The sequence below is a fragment of the Sphaerodactylus townsendi genome, linkage group LG03 (genome assembly GCF_021028975.2).
Source record: "Sphaerodactylus townsendi isolate TG3544 linkage group LG03, MPM_Stown_v2.3, whole genome shotgun sequence".
Classification (NCBI taxonomy): Eukaryota; Metazoa; Chordata; class Lepidosauria; order Squamata; family Sphaerodactylidae; genus Sphaerodactylus; species Sphaerodactylus townsendi.
Genome location: NC_059427.1, coordinates 13,576,592 through 13,590,451, shown reverse-complemented (window position 1 = coordinate 13,590,451; position 13,860 = coordinate 13,576,592). Strand labels below are relative to the sequence as shown.

Here is a 13,860-nt window from a genome sequence, read left to right as displayed (position 1 = left end):
CAGTGACCTTAGCAAAAAGGTGGGCAAGTAGGAACAGTCATGGAAAGGCAGCAATATTGGCTTCCCTAATCCCTCCCAAAGTTTCTTGTGGGACCTGCTTGTATTAAATATACTGGAGATCTGATGCTGAGTGTCTTGTGTGGTTTGTTGTCGAAGTGACACAGAAAGAGCATTCTGCATTCTCATGTTCCTCGTGTCTAACTTTTTGTTTCGGGGTGTGTGTGTGTGTGTGTCTTCTCCAGTTTCACATGTGTTTTGGTCCCTCTAGCAGTCTATTTGGCATCACACAGCTTTAAATGAAGTGCATCTCCCTGCAGATTTAAACTGAAGTTTTTAATGCTCTATTTAAAGCTGTGTGGTGTCAAATCAACCACTAGAGGGAGCAAAACATGTGCAAAACCGAAACACCCCCTGCCCCCCCCCCCAAAAAAACAGAAGCCATTTGTGCATGCAGTATATTACACCACGGCTCTTCGTTTTGCAGTGGGGCATTCCCATATTTTACTGTTCAATCAGGGACAGCTGACCCAGGCCAAGCGGCCATGTTGCCGGCCCCTCCCCACTTCCTTGCTGTGTCCTGCAGCCTGTTTGGGTTGCTCTGTTGCCCTTAAAAACTTTTTTGTTTGTTTCCCAAGAAGTCCCTCTGAGCTTCCTGAAATGCTGGCCTGAAGAATGGGCAGAACTGCTGCAGGAGAGGGAAAGGTTGAAGAAGACACTCTCAGCATCAGATCTCCAGTATATTTAATACAAGCAAGAAACTTGGGGAGGGATTAGGGAAGCCATTATTGCTGCCTCTCCATGACTTTCCCTACTTGCCCACCTTTTTGCTAAGGTCACTGTTTTATGACCTGGTCTATTGATTAGCTATTGATCAGTCAGATAACCAGTATCTACGCGCTAGTAAGCCCCACCCGCAATACAAAGTTATCAACCACAAGTTCCACCCAAACACTTACTGATTGGTTCCCCACCCTGGGACATGGACAATATATACCCCAAACACTTCCTTCTCTCTGTTCAGTGTGTAACAGACTTCCCTCTGTGATCCACCTCTGAAGATGCCAGCCACAGATGCAGGCGAACCGTTAGGAACAAGATCCACCCCGACCACAGCCAAACAGCCCGGAAAACCCACCAGAACCAGAAGAAGTCACTGTTCGCCGTTGCTTTCACTGCAAAGGGCAGGAGAAAGTCACACTTTGATCACTTTCGGAAACCATGAGGAGGGTCAGATCTGTGGCACAATGAGTTCTGAAAAGGGGAAAATGTGTGCATGACCGAGAACCCATCCCAAAGGGAATGTACACTCAACGCGGACAACACCACAAGTGTATAAATGGCCAGGAAGTTAGATCTGAGGAACATGAAATGTGGAAAAGTCCCTGTGAGGGGATATGGAGGAAAACTGGAAAGGATGGGAGACAGGGAAGGGGATGAATCCCTGAAGACCCATATTTCTGCTTTATCTCTGAAGAGACTATGATGGCTATTTATGACACTGAATGCATTACTGTTCTTTAAAGAGATAATAGGCCAAGGAAAGGGGGGGGAAAACAAGGAACAAAAACAGACAATGTTTGTGTTAACTTGGGTGACTGGCAGCCTGTAGAAGTTTTTGCAGAGCCAGAAAAGGGCTGTTGGGTGAGAAAAGGATTATTTTCCCACGAGTCATCCTGATCTCATGAGCAACATCAGCACAGCCAGTGAGGGAGATCTGACTGCCTTAAGTACAGAGTCTGAGGTAGCCTTTATCACACACAGCAAAGAAGGGACGAAGGGTGTCTCCAGAGAAGGAGAGTTCAGAGAACCTATAGAGAAGGGCTGCTCTGTCAGCATCAAAAAAGGACACCTGTCCCCCAGCATAGTTGAGAGAGACTCGGATCTTCTTAAGTTCACCACTCAGGTTCAGGGGAGAGAAAACGCAGTGTATGAAAGCCTTGTACTGGCCCCTATTTCTCCCCACAGCCCAGATCCCTTTCTCAGGTGTAAAGGTGATCCTGCCGCTCACAGACTCTCGGGCCACTCCCACCGCCCAGCCATCCTCATTACCCACAGAGACTTCCCAGAAATGGCAGCCTGCTGTGAATCCCTCAACACCCTTCATGGAGGAAAAAACGTTCCTGTGATCTTCAGACGGATCTTGAGCATTATGTTGACGCTGAATGCTTTTCCAATCTTCAGACAGGATGAGTTTGGCATTAGTTGTGGTTGGACACAGAGTCACATTTGCTGTTGGGGGGAAATGAGGAGGCAAAAAGGAAGGAAAATCAGCCAGCAAGATTAACTCACTTCCTGAAACTCAAGTCAGTTTATATGTACGCTCCCATTGTCCCAGGAAACACCTGCTCTCGAAAGGTTGATTTCTTTGTTTTTGCTCTGTACATATAGCAAAAAAAGCTCCAGTCAAAGTAGGCAGATCTAATAGCTTCCCTCCAAATACTGGCTATAAACCTCAGCATTTTGAAGGCCACAGGGGCAAGGGAGGCAGGAGAGTGCAGTGGTGAGAGAAAGGCAGTCTGCACACTCTCATAGGTACTTTTCTTCCCATATTCCAAGACTCAACGGGGAATCTGAGTTCAGTTAATATAACTGTTAAAAATGGGGCGGGGGTGGGAGGGAGTGGGGGAAGGATAACGGAACAGAAGTTGTCTGGAAAGGAAAGTCAGACACAGGAAAGGTGAACTGGGGGAAATGGGTTTCTCCTCTGCCCACAGATCCCTTCTTGGAGCACTTTAATAACCGAGTTAAACCTGGAAGGCAAATATAGGAGTGGCAACTGGGGAAATCAGTTTGAAGACTCATAATACCCTTCCCAAAGGCCTAATTCATGTCTCAAATCTTCATGGTTCTCATATTTCCTTTTGCCAAGACATTGCTATGTGGAGGAATACTCAGTATTGATGTCCAGAGTCAGTTTCAATGTCATCTGAAAGTAAATATGAAGGCAGAGGCCGCATCCCCTCAGAGTTCAACGCACTATTTTACCTTGCTCTTCCTTCAGGGAGTCTCCCCTTCCCAGTGGCATACTGCCACAAAATGGCCCCTGGGGCTTGCCCCGGGCACCGTGCCCAACCCCGACCAAACTCTGCTGTCCCTACCCCCTGCCACTGCCCCCTAACCAGTGGTGGGATTCAAACAATTTAACAACCGGTTCCGGTGGTGGGATTCAAATCATTTAACCACTAGTTGTTTACAAGCACCATTTTAACAACCGGTTCTGCCGAAGTGGTGCGAACCTGCTGAATGTCACCACTGCCCCTAACCCCCCCCCCCTTCCCTGGCCTTAACCTTGCCCCAGTGTTGCGGGCCAGCACAGCTCAGAAGAGGAAAGAGTTTGTTGGGGGGCGGAGGTTCATGAGGGCTGTGGCGGCAGCAGGGAGGAGTGCAGTGGCAGACATCAACCACACTACAAACTTATTTCGCTAGTCAACATGATCTTGACTGGCATAACTTTCCTTTTAGTCTAAAAAGAGGCAATATTTGTAATATTTCCCTATATTGTCATCTGGAAGAGATTCTTGCCCTTCTGGGGTTTGGCTCTGAAGACCAGGTCCTAGGGCCAAAAAGCAGGAGGAGGCTGGGGCTTTCATGCCTACTGTCTGGGCTTCCTACAAGCATCGGGGTGGGGTGTGTGTCCAATGACAGAAACCGGATTCTGGGCAAGAAGGACCTCAGATGGATCCAGCAGGGGTCATGTTCTTAGGTTAAAAGACCCACATTTAAAAACCAGTTTCTGCTCCCATCTTCTTTCTTTCCCACTAGTCATAATTAACACATTCATGATTGTCATGTTCATAGGATGGAATCCTCAAATGTCAATGCAATAGAAAACTTCATAAGAAGTTCCTTTTCCTTCCTATTAATTTTGTCTTCTGTCAGCCTTCAGCATTTACCTTTTTGCATCTGAAGTTCAGAAACCAGAGTGTCTGGGGAAGAAGAAGGAACAGAGATTAAACATCAAACTGTTGTATTTATGGGAAATCTTAAGCAATTCACAAAATCATAGATCCTAAAACAAATCTGGGGAGCCTGGAGAATCCCAAAGTTGCTCATGTATATCTACATTTCTGTTTTCCCATTGGTTGAATTCAGACTAAATTTTCGACTAGTTAGTTGAGTGGCACTGTTACCAGACCACCCTGGCATAGCGGGGGAGGGGGTGCTTCTCAAGTAGGCACCCCTTCCCACTTGCCAGCCTAAAAGGATGGGAAGCCATCTCCGGCAATAGCCAGGTCAGCCTACAAGAATTGTTTTCCGGTTCTCAAGATCTCAGCCTGTTATGTCAGCACATTTTTAGTGCATAGCCAAGGAAGAATATGTTCTCAATACGATACAATAGCCCTACTGGATGGATACTCATTTTCAGTTAAAAGAAGACTCCTGATGTCATTGCCTCCCCTGATTATCTGAACCCAGGCTGTTTCCGCACAGCCCAATAACAGCGCCCTAGGGGCAGTAAAAACACCCTCCCTAGGGCGCTGTTCTCTGGGCTTGTGCTGGCCAAACGGCGCAAAAACACCGCTTTTTAACCTCACTTGGGGAGCGAGGTTTTTCAAAAGCGGCATATTCCACCCGCTGCCATGCGAACGGCAGCGGGTGGAAGGCGGCATTTTCTCCGCACCAGCCCCAAATGCCTCCTTACCTCCTCCTGGCTTCCGTCGCTCTGTGGAGGCCAGGGGACCCACCTCCTGGCCTCCGTCCCTGCAGTTGTCGCTCGGGCCATGGGGGCGTGTCCCCTGGCCTCCATAGAGCGATGGAAGCCAGCAGGAGGTAAGGAGGCATTTGTGGGGCTGCACGGCCGTGTGGGCATTTGTGGGGCTGCATGGCTGCCTGGTCCCGGGGCTTGCATTGGCATGAACCATGCTGATGCAACCCCACTGCTCTGGCTGTGCAGAAACAGCCCCAGATGCTCCCTTCTGTAATTAACTTCTTTTGACCACCTCACAGTGCACCCCATTGTTTCTCCAACAATCCAGCCAGACACCTCCTAGAGGTTGTCTTGACATCCCCCAAGGGTTGTCCTGATACCCCCAGAGATGGCCCTTCCTTCTATAAATACCCTACCCCCCCCCCCCCCCCGGAAACTATATGTCCAGCACCACTGACACCTTTCCTTCTTTGTTGCTGTGGCCACGCGTGCAACAACCCCTGGAGCCAGAAGCTGGTCGTTTGGCTCTAAACCCCAGGATCACTTCATGATCAGGTTATTACCCATGTACCCCCTACCCTTTTTCTATTCCAAATCTATTTTCCAACCTAACTATATCTTAGGAACTGTGTGTGTGCATATTTGCTGAACTGAATCTACAATAATGACTGTCAAATTTGCATTATATTCCTCTCTGTGGATTTTCTCCTAAGAGCTGATCTCTGTATAGACTGGTATTAAAGATTCCTTACCCAGCCTCTTGCAACATTAATAAGCGGTCTGCTCTAAGCTAATATTCCCTACATTATATTGAGAGACTGTGTCTCCACTCTGGGTAACAGCACTCTCGTTGTCTACGAAAGATCTTCTGCCAGTTTCACCTTCCACCTCTGCCCCTGTCCAGTAGCTACTCTTCAAGGATTCCTCCACCTGCATCACCATTAGAACTGTCGGTTCTCTTATGCAGGTGAGAGCAATAAAAATCAGCCTTAAAAAGCGAATGTAAATATCAACCACTCCAAGAGCAACGAGTTCCTTCTGAAAGAGAGTGAAAAATTTATAGGAAACGTACTTCAAGGAATTTTATATGGATACCTCTGATGAAATGTGGCCAAAATATAGAAAACTTTAAAGGGGTATAAGGAACATTAAAAAATTGAGATATGCTGATGATACTACATCACTGGCAGAAATAGCAAAGAGCTGAAACAGCTACTGATGAAGGTTAAAGCAAAAGTGCCTAAGCTTGAACATCAAGAAGACACAAGTAATGAATACTGGGAAATTACTCAGTTTTAAGGGTGACAGCGAGGAACATGAAATTGCTCAAGACTCTCCATTCCTTGGCTCCATAATCAACCAAAAGGGAGACTGCAACCAAGAAATCAGAAGGAGATTTACGACTGGAAAGGCAAGCATGAAGAAGCTAGAAAAGATTCTTCAGTGTAAGGAGGTGTCACTGGCAATCAAGATCAAGTTAATTCACGCCATAGCATTCCTTATTACTAGGTATGGGTGTGAGAATATCTGACAATCAATAAAGCTGGCCAGAAGAGAATAGATTCCTTTGAAATGTGGTGTTAAAGGGGAGTTTTGTGGATACTGAAAAGGCAAATCAGTGGGTTCTAGATCAAATCAAGCCTGAACTATGCCTAAAGTGGCAAAACTGAGGCTATTGTGCCTTGGTCACATTTTGATTGACATGGCTCACTAGAAAAAAACAATAACGTTAGGACAAGTTGAAGGCAGCAAGGAAAAAAGAAGACCCAACATGAGACGGACTGACTGTGTTTTTTTTAAAAAAGCCACTGCCATCAGTTTGTAAGATCTGGGCAAGGTTGTTTGGATGTTGATTCAGAGGGGTGTCATGAGTTAGAACTTAGCAACACGAAGCCAGTGATTAGAACTTAATCACACACACTTAATGCACACACATACACATAAAAGTATAAACACAAAACATGGGACATCAATTTCATTATAACCTCCAAATCACTGCAGAAAAGCAGGGCAAATTTTGCTGGGTTGTTTGCATGTTTTATCAGCATCATTAATTAAATTTATTCATCTCCCCTTGGAAGCTTCTGCTGTCCCTATATCCCTCCTAAAAACTGCAAAGGAAAATTCTTAAAACTTCTCAAAGTTTCTAAACCCTCAGTTTCTGAGCTGGGATTCCAAGACGAACTTTGACAAAAGGTCTTTCAGCACTGAAATAGAATTACTTTTTCAGCCAGCATCCTTGTGTGGTGAGCAGTCCACCTTCTTATTTGATGCACTGTCCCATCTGAAATCCCTGCAGCCATTCATTATTACCTTTGAATTTCTTTGTGACACCTTCCAGGGAAGGACCAATGTCACAGAAGACCTTGATCCTCCATTTCAGTTCAACAGAAAAAACCTCTGGATTTGAAAAGTTCTGTTTCTTCTCACACCTAGCAAGAAAACATTGTTAATGTTCCTGGAAATTGGAATTCATGTAAGACAACAGAATTCAGTCAATGTACACCAGAAAGCTGACAGAAACCACAGGTAGGTGCTGAATTCCAGAGAGGAATAGAAACGCTTTCGGAAGGAGAGTCACTACAAGGTTGAGACTTGCTAACGTATTCCTCATGCTAAGCAAAAGGGGAAGGTACACACCAAAGTGAAAATAAAGAAAACTTGTACCCAACAGGCTACAATAATGACTTCAAAAATTAGTTCTCCCACTGGAGCAGCAATTTACTTATAAGTATTCCTCATAGCATGGTCTTCTTACATGCCTCCAGGCCACAATTCTAGCTAAACTTTTCACCTACCTTAACAATACAGGCTATGTTCCAACTGATTGGAAAGAAGGCATAATAGTCCCCACAAACTCCCCACATTTAAAAAAGGGGTGATTATGGACCCAGCCAATTATAGACCGATCAGTCTACTTAATGTTAAAAGTAAGCTCTATACCAACTACCAGCGCACGAGGTTTTTGGCATGGCTTGAGGAAGAAAAGCTGTTAGGAGATGAATAGGCTGGTTTCCAAAAGGGACGATCAGCAATGGATCACTACTTGATCTTAAACCGTCTGATTGACTATGTCACTAAAGAGGTAAGGCAAGGATGTCTTCTAGTGCCACATCTATTCAACTTTTATGTCCTTCATAACGGACTTGAAGGACAAGGATGTCCATGCTCCTCCACTTTCTCAGGGGAAAAAATTACTCATTCTTATGTATGCAGATAATATTGCTGCCCTTTCACTAACTAAAGTAGGGATCAAGACAGACCTAAATGAAATAACCCAAAAATATGCTGCGGAATATCTAATAATGAATTATTCTAAAACCAAAATAGTACATTTTAATGTCAGGTTCAAGAAGGAAAGATGGACGATCAAAAGGCACCCATTTGATCAGGTCAAATGCTTCAGATACTTGGGGGTAATCTTCCAATATAACGACAAACCCACAGCTCATATCCAATCCCTTATCCAATCTGCTGAAAAGAGCGCCCAAGCGATATTGAGATTCTATCGCACCCACGGGGGTGGGGGGTGGGGATATTTTCCAGCTGCTGCTAAATCGTTCACAGCAAAATCCATTTCACAATTAACACTCAGTTAGGTAATATATCCAACTTTATGCCTCTGGAAAAAGTCATAGCAACATTCCTTAAATCACCCCAAAATGTACGCCTAACACTGTATTGAGACATGAGGCAGAAATAGCTAAAGTGGAAACTATAGTTTGGAAGAGAGCCATTAAATACTGGATCAAAGTCCGTCTATACCCCCAGGGTCTATTATCATCATTTTTGTAAACATCACCATATCCAACCTGATTGGAAAAAATTATTCTGAAGCTTAAACAGATTGGGCTAGACCAGTGATGGCAAACCTTTTCGAGACCGAGTGCCCAAATTGCAAAGCAAAACCCACTTATTCATCGCAAAGTGCCAACACGGCAATTTAACCTGAATACTGAGGTTTTCGTTTAGAAAAAACAATTGGCTCCGAGGCATGCGTTACTCAGGAGAAAGATTCGTGGTAGTCGGTGGCTCTGCTTTGAAGCAACCGTGCAACTCTTCCAACGGGTGAATCATGACCCCAGGAGGGTTTACTCAGAAGCAAGCCCCATTGCCAGTAACCGAGCTTACTCTCTGGTAAAGGATCACACTTTAGTTCTTCGCATGAAAATCAGTGGGGTTTAACAGCGCTTACCAGGGTTACCTACACTGCTTCCCCAAAACTAGGTCTTAGGTTTAATGCTAATAATCGAGCCCAGCAACCCAGGCCAGCCTAGATGGGGCAACGGGGTGGGGGGGAACTCTGTTTGCGCAAGTCCACAGAGAGGGCTGAGTGCCACCTCTGGCACCCGTGCCATAGGTTCTCCACCACTGTTATATGATGTTATACGAAGCTATTGTGATTTCTACTGGTGACAAAATCACAGGTACTGCTAATACTGCTGTGGTTTGTCGCCTACATTCATAATTGAAGGACATGCTTCAATTATTACTTGGTTAATGAAAATGATGTAATATTTCCCTACTAAATTCACGGGCCCCTGAAATCAAGGGGTCCACAGACCTCAGGTTAAGAACTCTGATCAAGCTCCTCAAAAGCTCGCAGCAACACAGAGCTGGAAACCTTATGTTACCATTAGTCTTTCCAAAATGACGAAAGGGAAATGAACAAGATCTACTTACCTCTGCAGGGTGCTTCTGACATCCTGTTGGGAAGACAGAGAAAGAAACAGAAGCTCACTGTCCACCACGGACCACACGGACATTTATTCTCTGCAGCAGATTTATTGGAAACACTCCTGTTTTTTCTTCCTCCAACTGTCCCCCTCCCAGACTTTCCATGATCTCAGTGCATTCTTTCTCAGACCTGGTGTGGTGTGACCATTCTGAACACAATGCACCCCAAGCACGTTTGTGTGCCATTTGGGTGGGAAAGTGCACATTTTCAATGGTCTGCTCACACTTGTGTCAGTTTCCCTTTGTCAGCCTGTCAAGGCTGCTATTTTCCCTACTCTGCCACCAAAAAGTTGTCCTGCTCTAGCTTTTTGGTGGAAGAGTAGGAAAAAAACTTGCTCGAGACTTTTTTTTTAAGTGATGAAAGCTGGGTCTACAGAGGAACCAGCAGATTGTAGCAACAGAGTGTTATTGTATTGTGCTGTGGTGTGATGGGAGGTATCAATCTTTTTAAAATCCTCTGGTGGCACAAGTGGGAGAGATACAGTGGAAACGGCAGCCAATGGAGGAAAGCAAGCTCAGATCTCCTATATCCGTGGTGGTGAACCTTTGGCACTCCAGATGTTATGGACTACAATTCCCATCAGCCCCTGTCAATTGGCCATGCTGGCAGGGGCTGATGGGACTCCCAATCCATAACCTCTGGAGAATGCCTGGAAACCACCATCACTGTACCTATATGGACACTCCAATACCAGTGCAGATGACTCCGGGTTTTTCTAGAGGAAACTTCAGCCTTGGAACCATTCCAGTCCAGTTTCCATGCTGGTCGCTACTGCAGGGCCGAAGCAGCTCTGACCAACCTCACAGAAGGACCACCAAAGAGGACCTGGACTGAGGCAGGTTGGCATTGCTGTTACTATTTGATCTGATAGCAGTGTTCAACTGGTTGACCGTGACATCTTGACCAACCTCCTAGCGGCCTTCCAGAGATCTGGCGGACATGTTTCACGAGTGGCTCACGCTCATTTCTCCAACAGCGAGGGGCCGGAGGAGGTGGCTTAATTGAGGTGCGAGAACTCCTGCTCCCCATTATTTGGCGTCTGGCATCCCACAAGGGGCAATTATCTCATCTATATACACCCTCTTGCTGGAAGTCTTCAAAGAGTGTCTTCAAAGAGTGAGGCCCTGTTTGCCTCAGCAAAAGGATGTAAAGAGTCTCCCACTGAGGGTGACCATGAGCATTTTCTACCAGATTTGTACCTGCAGGAGTTCACTCGCTGGCTGCTGGTGCTTCTTCTCCGTCTCCCGGATGAGGCTTTCAAGAGAGGAGAGTTCCTCAGAGAGTTTGGCCAGGTGCTCGTCCCTTTTTCTGGCTATCTCCTTCTCCACCTCTTCTATCTGGGACAGCAGGTGGTTTTCTCGTTCTGTCAGCAACCAGCGTAGTGCTCTGAACTCAGCCACTGTCTTTCGCCTCTCTGATTCCATTATTTTCTATGCGAGAAAGAAAGAAAGAAAGAAAGAAAGAAAGAAAGAAAGAAAGAAAGAAAGAAAGAAAGAAAGAAAGAAAGAAAGAAAGAAAGAAAGAAAGAAAGAAAGAAAGAAAGAAAAGAAAGATGTAATTGGATCTTGGAGAGTAAAATCATGTAGGAAGGATTCTGGTGACTTTTCCCCAGAGATCACATCAATATTCTGCATAGACCCAGCATGGTTAGAAATATGCTCACCAGCCCTCCACTACTAGTGAGCACCTATTGGGGGCAGGGGGGAATGGTGGGAGTCTGGGGGGACAATGGCAGCATTCGAGCATGCTGTCACTCCCGGTGATTCCAGAAGTGACATCAGCATGTCACTAGCGGACACCAGGGACACTGGCATTTGAGCAGACTCTATTAGCCCAATGGCAGAGATTCCCAGCAATGCACTGGTGCCACATTCTCCTGCTGTTTGTCAGGGGGAACCTGGAAACCCTACGCAGAAGTTAAAAGTGCTGGAGTGCAGCCTGGAAGACCCAAGCCCAAATATAAACTCTACCCATTGAAGCTGGGCGAGTGACTGTGGAGCTGCAGGCACCCTTTCTTAGCGGAATCTATTTCAAAAGGTTGTTGTTTTGAGGACAGAATACAGAGGGGGAAACCAAGGTTGTTACAAGCTGCTTTCGGTTCTCACAGAATTCCAAGATATAAATTCCTAAATAAAATACAAAGACTGAAGCATTCCCAAGGCCTGTTCCAGATCCTGAGGAGAGTGTTCGCTTTTCTGTAGTTTTTCCACAGTATTATTTGACCCATACAAAATGCAGCAAAGACTGGTAAAAAAGAAATCTTCCTTCTCCCAGGTTTCCCCACTAAAACTGCATCTTTGCACTGCTTTATTTTACTGCTTTTTCCTTATATCATCAAAATCCACTGGTGGACATAATTTTTATGCAAAAAGAAGAGAGATGTAAGTATAGAAAAGCTTAAGAAGACCCCTCCCTCCATCTTATGAGCCACACTGCAGCTTCTGCGGCTATCTATCATTGTAAAAAAACAATCTCCAGGAAAAAGGGGACTCATGCAGTTTGCATCTTAAAATGAACTGTATTAATATTTTCTGTGAGAAACCAGGCCACTCTGAAAGACAGATATCTGTTCTGGGGCTGTCTTGCAGTGTTTGCTATATTGTTTTGCTAGGTATTGGTCCTAGTATTAGTTTACTTCCCAGCAACTATGACACTTACAAGCATTTCTTTGCTTTCATCTTCAGCATCTGCTAAATATAGCAGAACTTTCTCTTTCTCCGTCCTCAAAATCTCCAGCCAGTTGAAAATCTTGTCCTGAAGAAAGGAAAGACCTTCTGCATTAGTTTCTTTTATTTACCTACCCCCCTGTTTTACTATACACATGCATCAAAAACCTATAAAATCAAAGAGAAACAGTTATTGAAATGGGACACTTGACTCCTTTCCCTGCCTTGCAAAATCCTGTGTGTGGTTGTGTGTGGGGGGCTGGGGTGTCCACTCAAGTCCTTGATAGTCTCCTTTTGGTGATTGTATCCTCAATTGTAGTTAATAGCTGTGTTTTTGTAGAGGACACAATGAACGCCAGAGCAGCATACAACATGGCTCTCCCCTCCTCTATTTTCTTTCTTGCCCTTTTTTTGCTCTGCTTCAACATCAGGGTTGCCCTTATATTATTGGGACCCGCCGTCCTCCCCTTTTTCTGTTTTGGGGGGAGGGTCTGTTAATAGATTTTTTTCAGTGCCTTTATTGTATTACCGCTGTTTTAACGGGATTTTATTGTTTATTTTAGCAATTTAAACTGTTGGAGCCTAGGTAAATAGTTTCTATTGTTTGCTCCCTGATAGTATTGTATTGGATTTTTATGTTGTAAACCGCCCAGAGCCCCTCGGGGATAGGGCGGTATAGAAAACGAATGAATGAATGAATGAATGAATGAATGAATATTTTACCCTCACAACAACCCTGAGAGGCAGGTTGGGTTGAAAGGCGAGCCCTGAGCTTGTTATTCTCACACAGACTTGGATCTGAACTCAAGAAAGCTACAGGAGATGCAGCTTTGCTTGTGCGTGGAGTTATTTTTGGTGCTTTCCTTCGCAATGTGATGATTTTCAGTCTCCTGCTATTCTGCTAAGAGAACGTTTCACAGGGGCTAGTAGTGACTGCAGCACATGAATGGTGGACCATCTTAGCTGAAGGCACCACAGGATTGACAGGAGAAACTCTGCAGAGACACTGTCAAGAGCAACCCAGAGTGATTCCGCACGGCATATTTATAACGAGTTGCAATCGTTATAAATGAACTCGTCTTCCCTTTCTGTGTAGTGCGGAATCCACCCCCGAGCTCTTCCCCATCAGCATCAGGATCCACACAGATTTCCCACCTTGTATTCCTGGGAGGCTTCCTCAGCAGGAACCACCTCGTGGGATTTGTGCTCCTTGGCTCTATCACAGACCGTGCAGATGAGGATCCCGTCATTTCGGCAGAACAGTTTCAGGGGCTCCCGGTGTTGCTCACAGCGTCTCTCCTGGGCTGCTGCTTCTTCCTTCGTTGCTTCTCTCCACTTTCTCTCCCGCAGGCTGAGTTTCCTGGCTATTTCCACCACATTTGCCAGCTGCCGATTCAGGCGGAGGCTCCTCGGCTGCGCGGTTTGTTTGCACACAGGGCAGGAAGGCTCTCCAGCCGAAGCCGCCCAGCTCCGGGTCAGGCAGGCGCGGCAGAAATTGTGCCCGCATTCTGCAACCGTCGCCGGATCCTGGAAGTACTCCAGGCAGATCGGACAAGTGACTTCTTCGGAGAGCTCCTGGACGGGATTCCCCGCTGCAGCCATGGCCCCCCCCCCCCCCCACCCCCCCCCCCCCCCAGCACCCCCCCCCCCCCCCCCCCCCCCCCCCCACCCCCCCCCCCCCCCACACCCCCCCCCCCACACCCCCCCCACCCCCCCCCCCCCCCCCCCCCACCCCCCCCCCCCCCCACCCCCCCCCCATCCGCCACCCCCCCCCCCCCCCACCCACCCCCCCCCCACCCCCCCCCCCC

General features: G+C 46.3%; 1 protein-coding gene across 1 annotated transcript; it reads right to left on the bottom strand.

Annotated features, from left to right (window-relative positions):
- Nucleotides 1–1,023: 1,023 nt before the first annotated feature.
- Nucleotides 1,024–13,654, bottom strand: LOC125428756 (E3 ubiquitin-protein ligase TRIM7-like). The gene is made up of 7 exons (XM_048489375.1): nucleotides 13,208–13,654; nucleotides 12,045–12,140; nucleotides 10,586–10,816; nucleotides 9,332–9,354; nucleotides 6,962–7,080; nucleotides 3,894–3,926; nucleotides 1,024–2,229 (listed from the first exon to the last, which is right to left on the bottom strand). The coding sequence occupies exons 1-7, from the start codon at nucleotides 13,652–13,654 to the stop codon at nucleotides 1,724–1,726; spliced, it is 1,455 nt and encodes a 484-aa protein (XP_048345332.1). The 3' UTR covers nucleotides 1,024–1,723.
- Between the last annotated feature and the right edge of the window lie 206 nt (nucleotides 13,655–13,860).

Bases quoted from the DNA above. Each gene is read 5' to 3' on its own strand.
- LOC125428756 (XM_048489375.1), bottom strand. From the start codon at position 13,654: ATGGCTGCAGCGGGGAATCCCGTCCAGGAGCTCTCCGAAGAAGTCACT. The intron at 9,355-10,585 runs GTACAAATCTGG...TCTTCCCAACAG, and splicing joins CAGCGAGTGAACTCCTGCAG to GATGTCAGAAGCACCCTGCA. The intron at 3,927-6,961 runs GTAATAATGAAT...CTTCTTCCCCAG, and splicing joins TGTCACAAAGAAATTCAAAG to ACACTCTGGTTTCTGAACTT.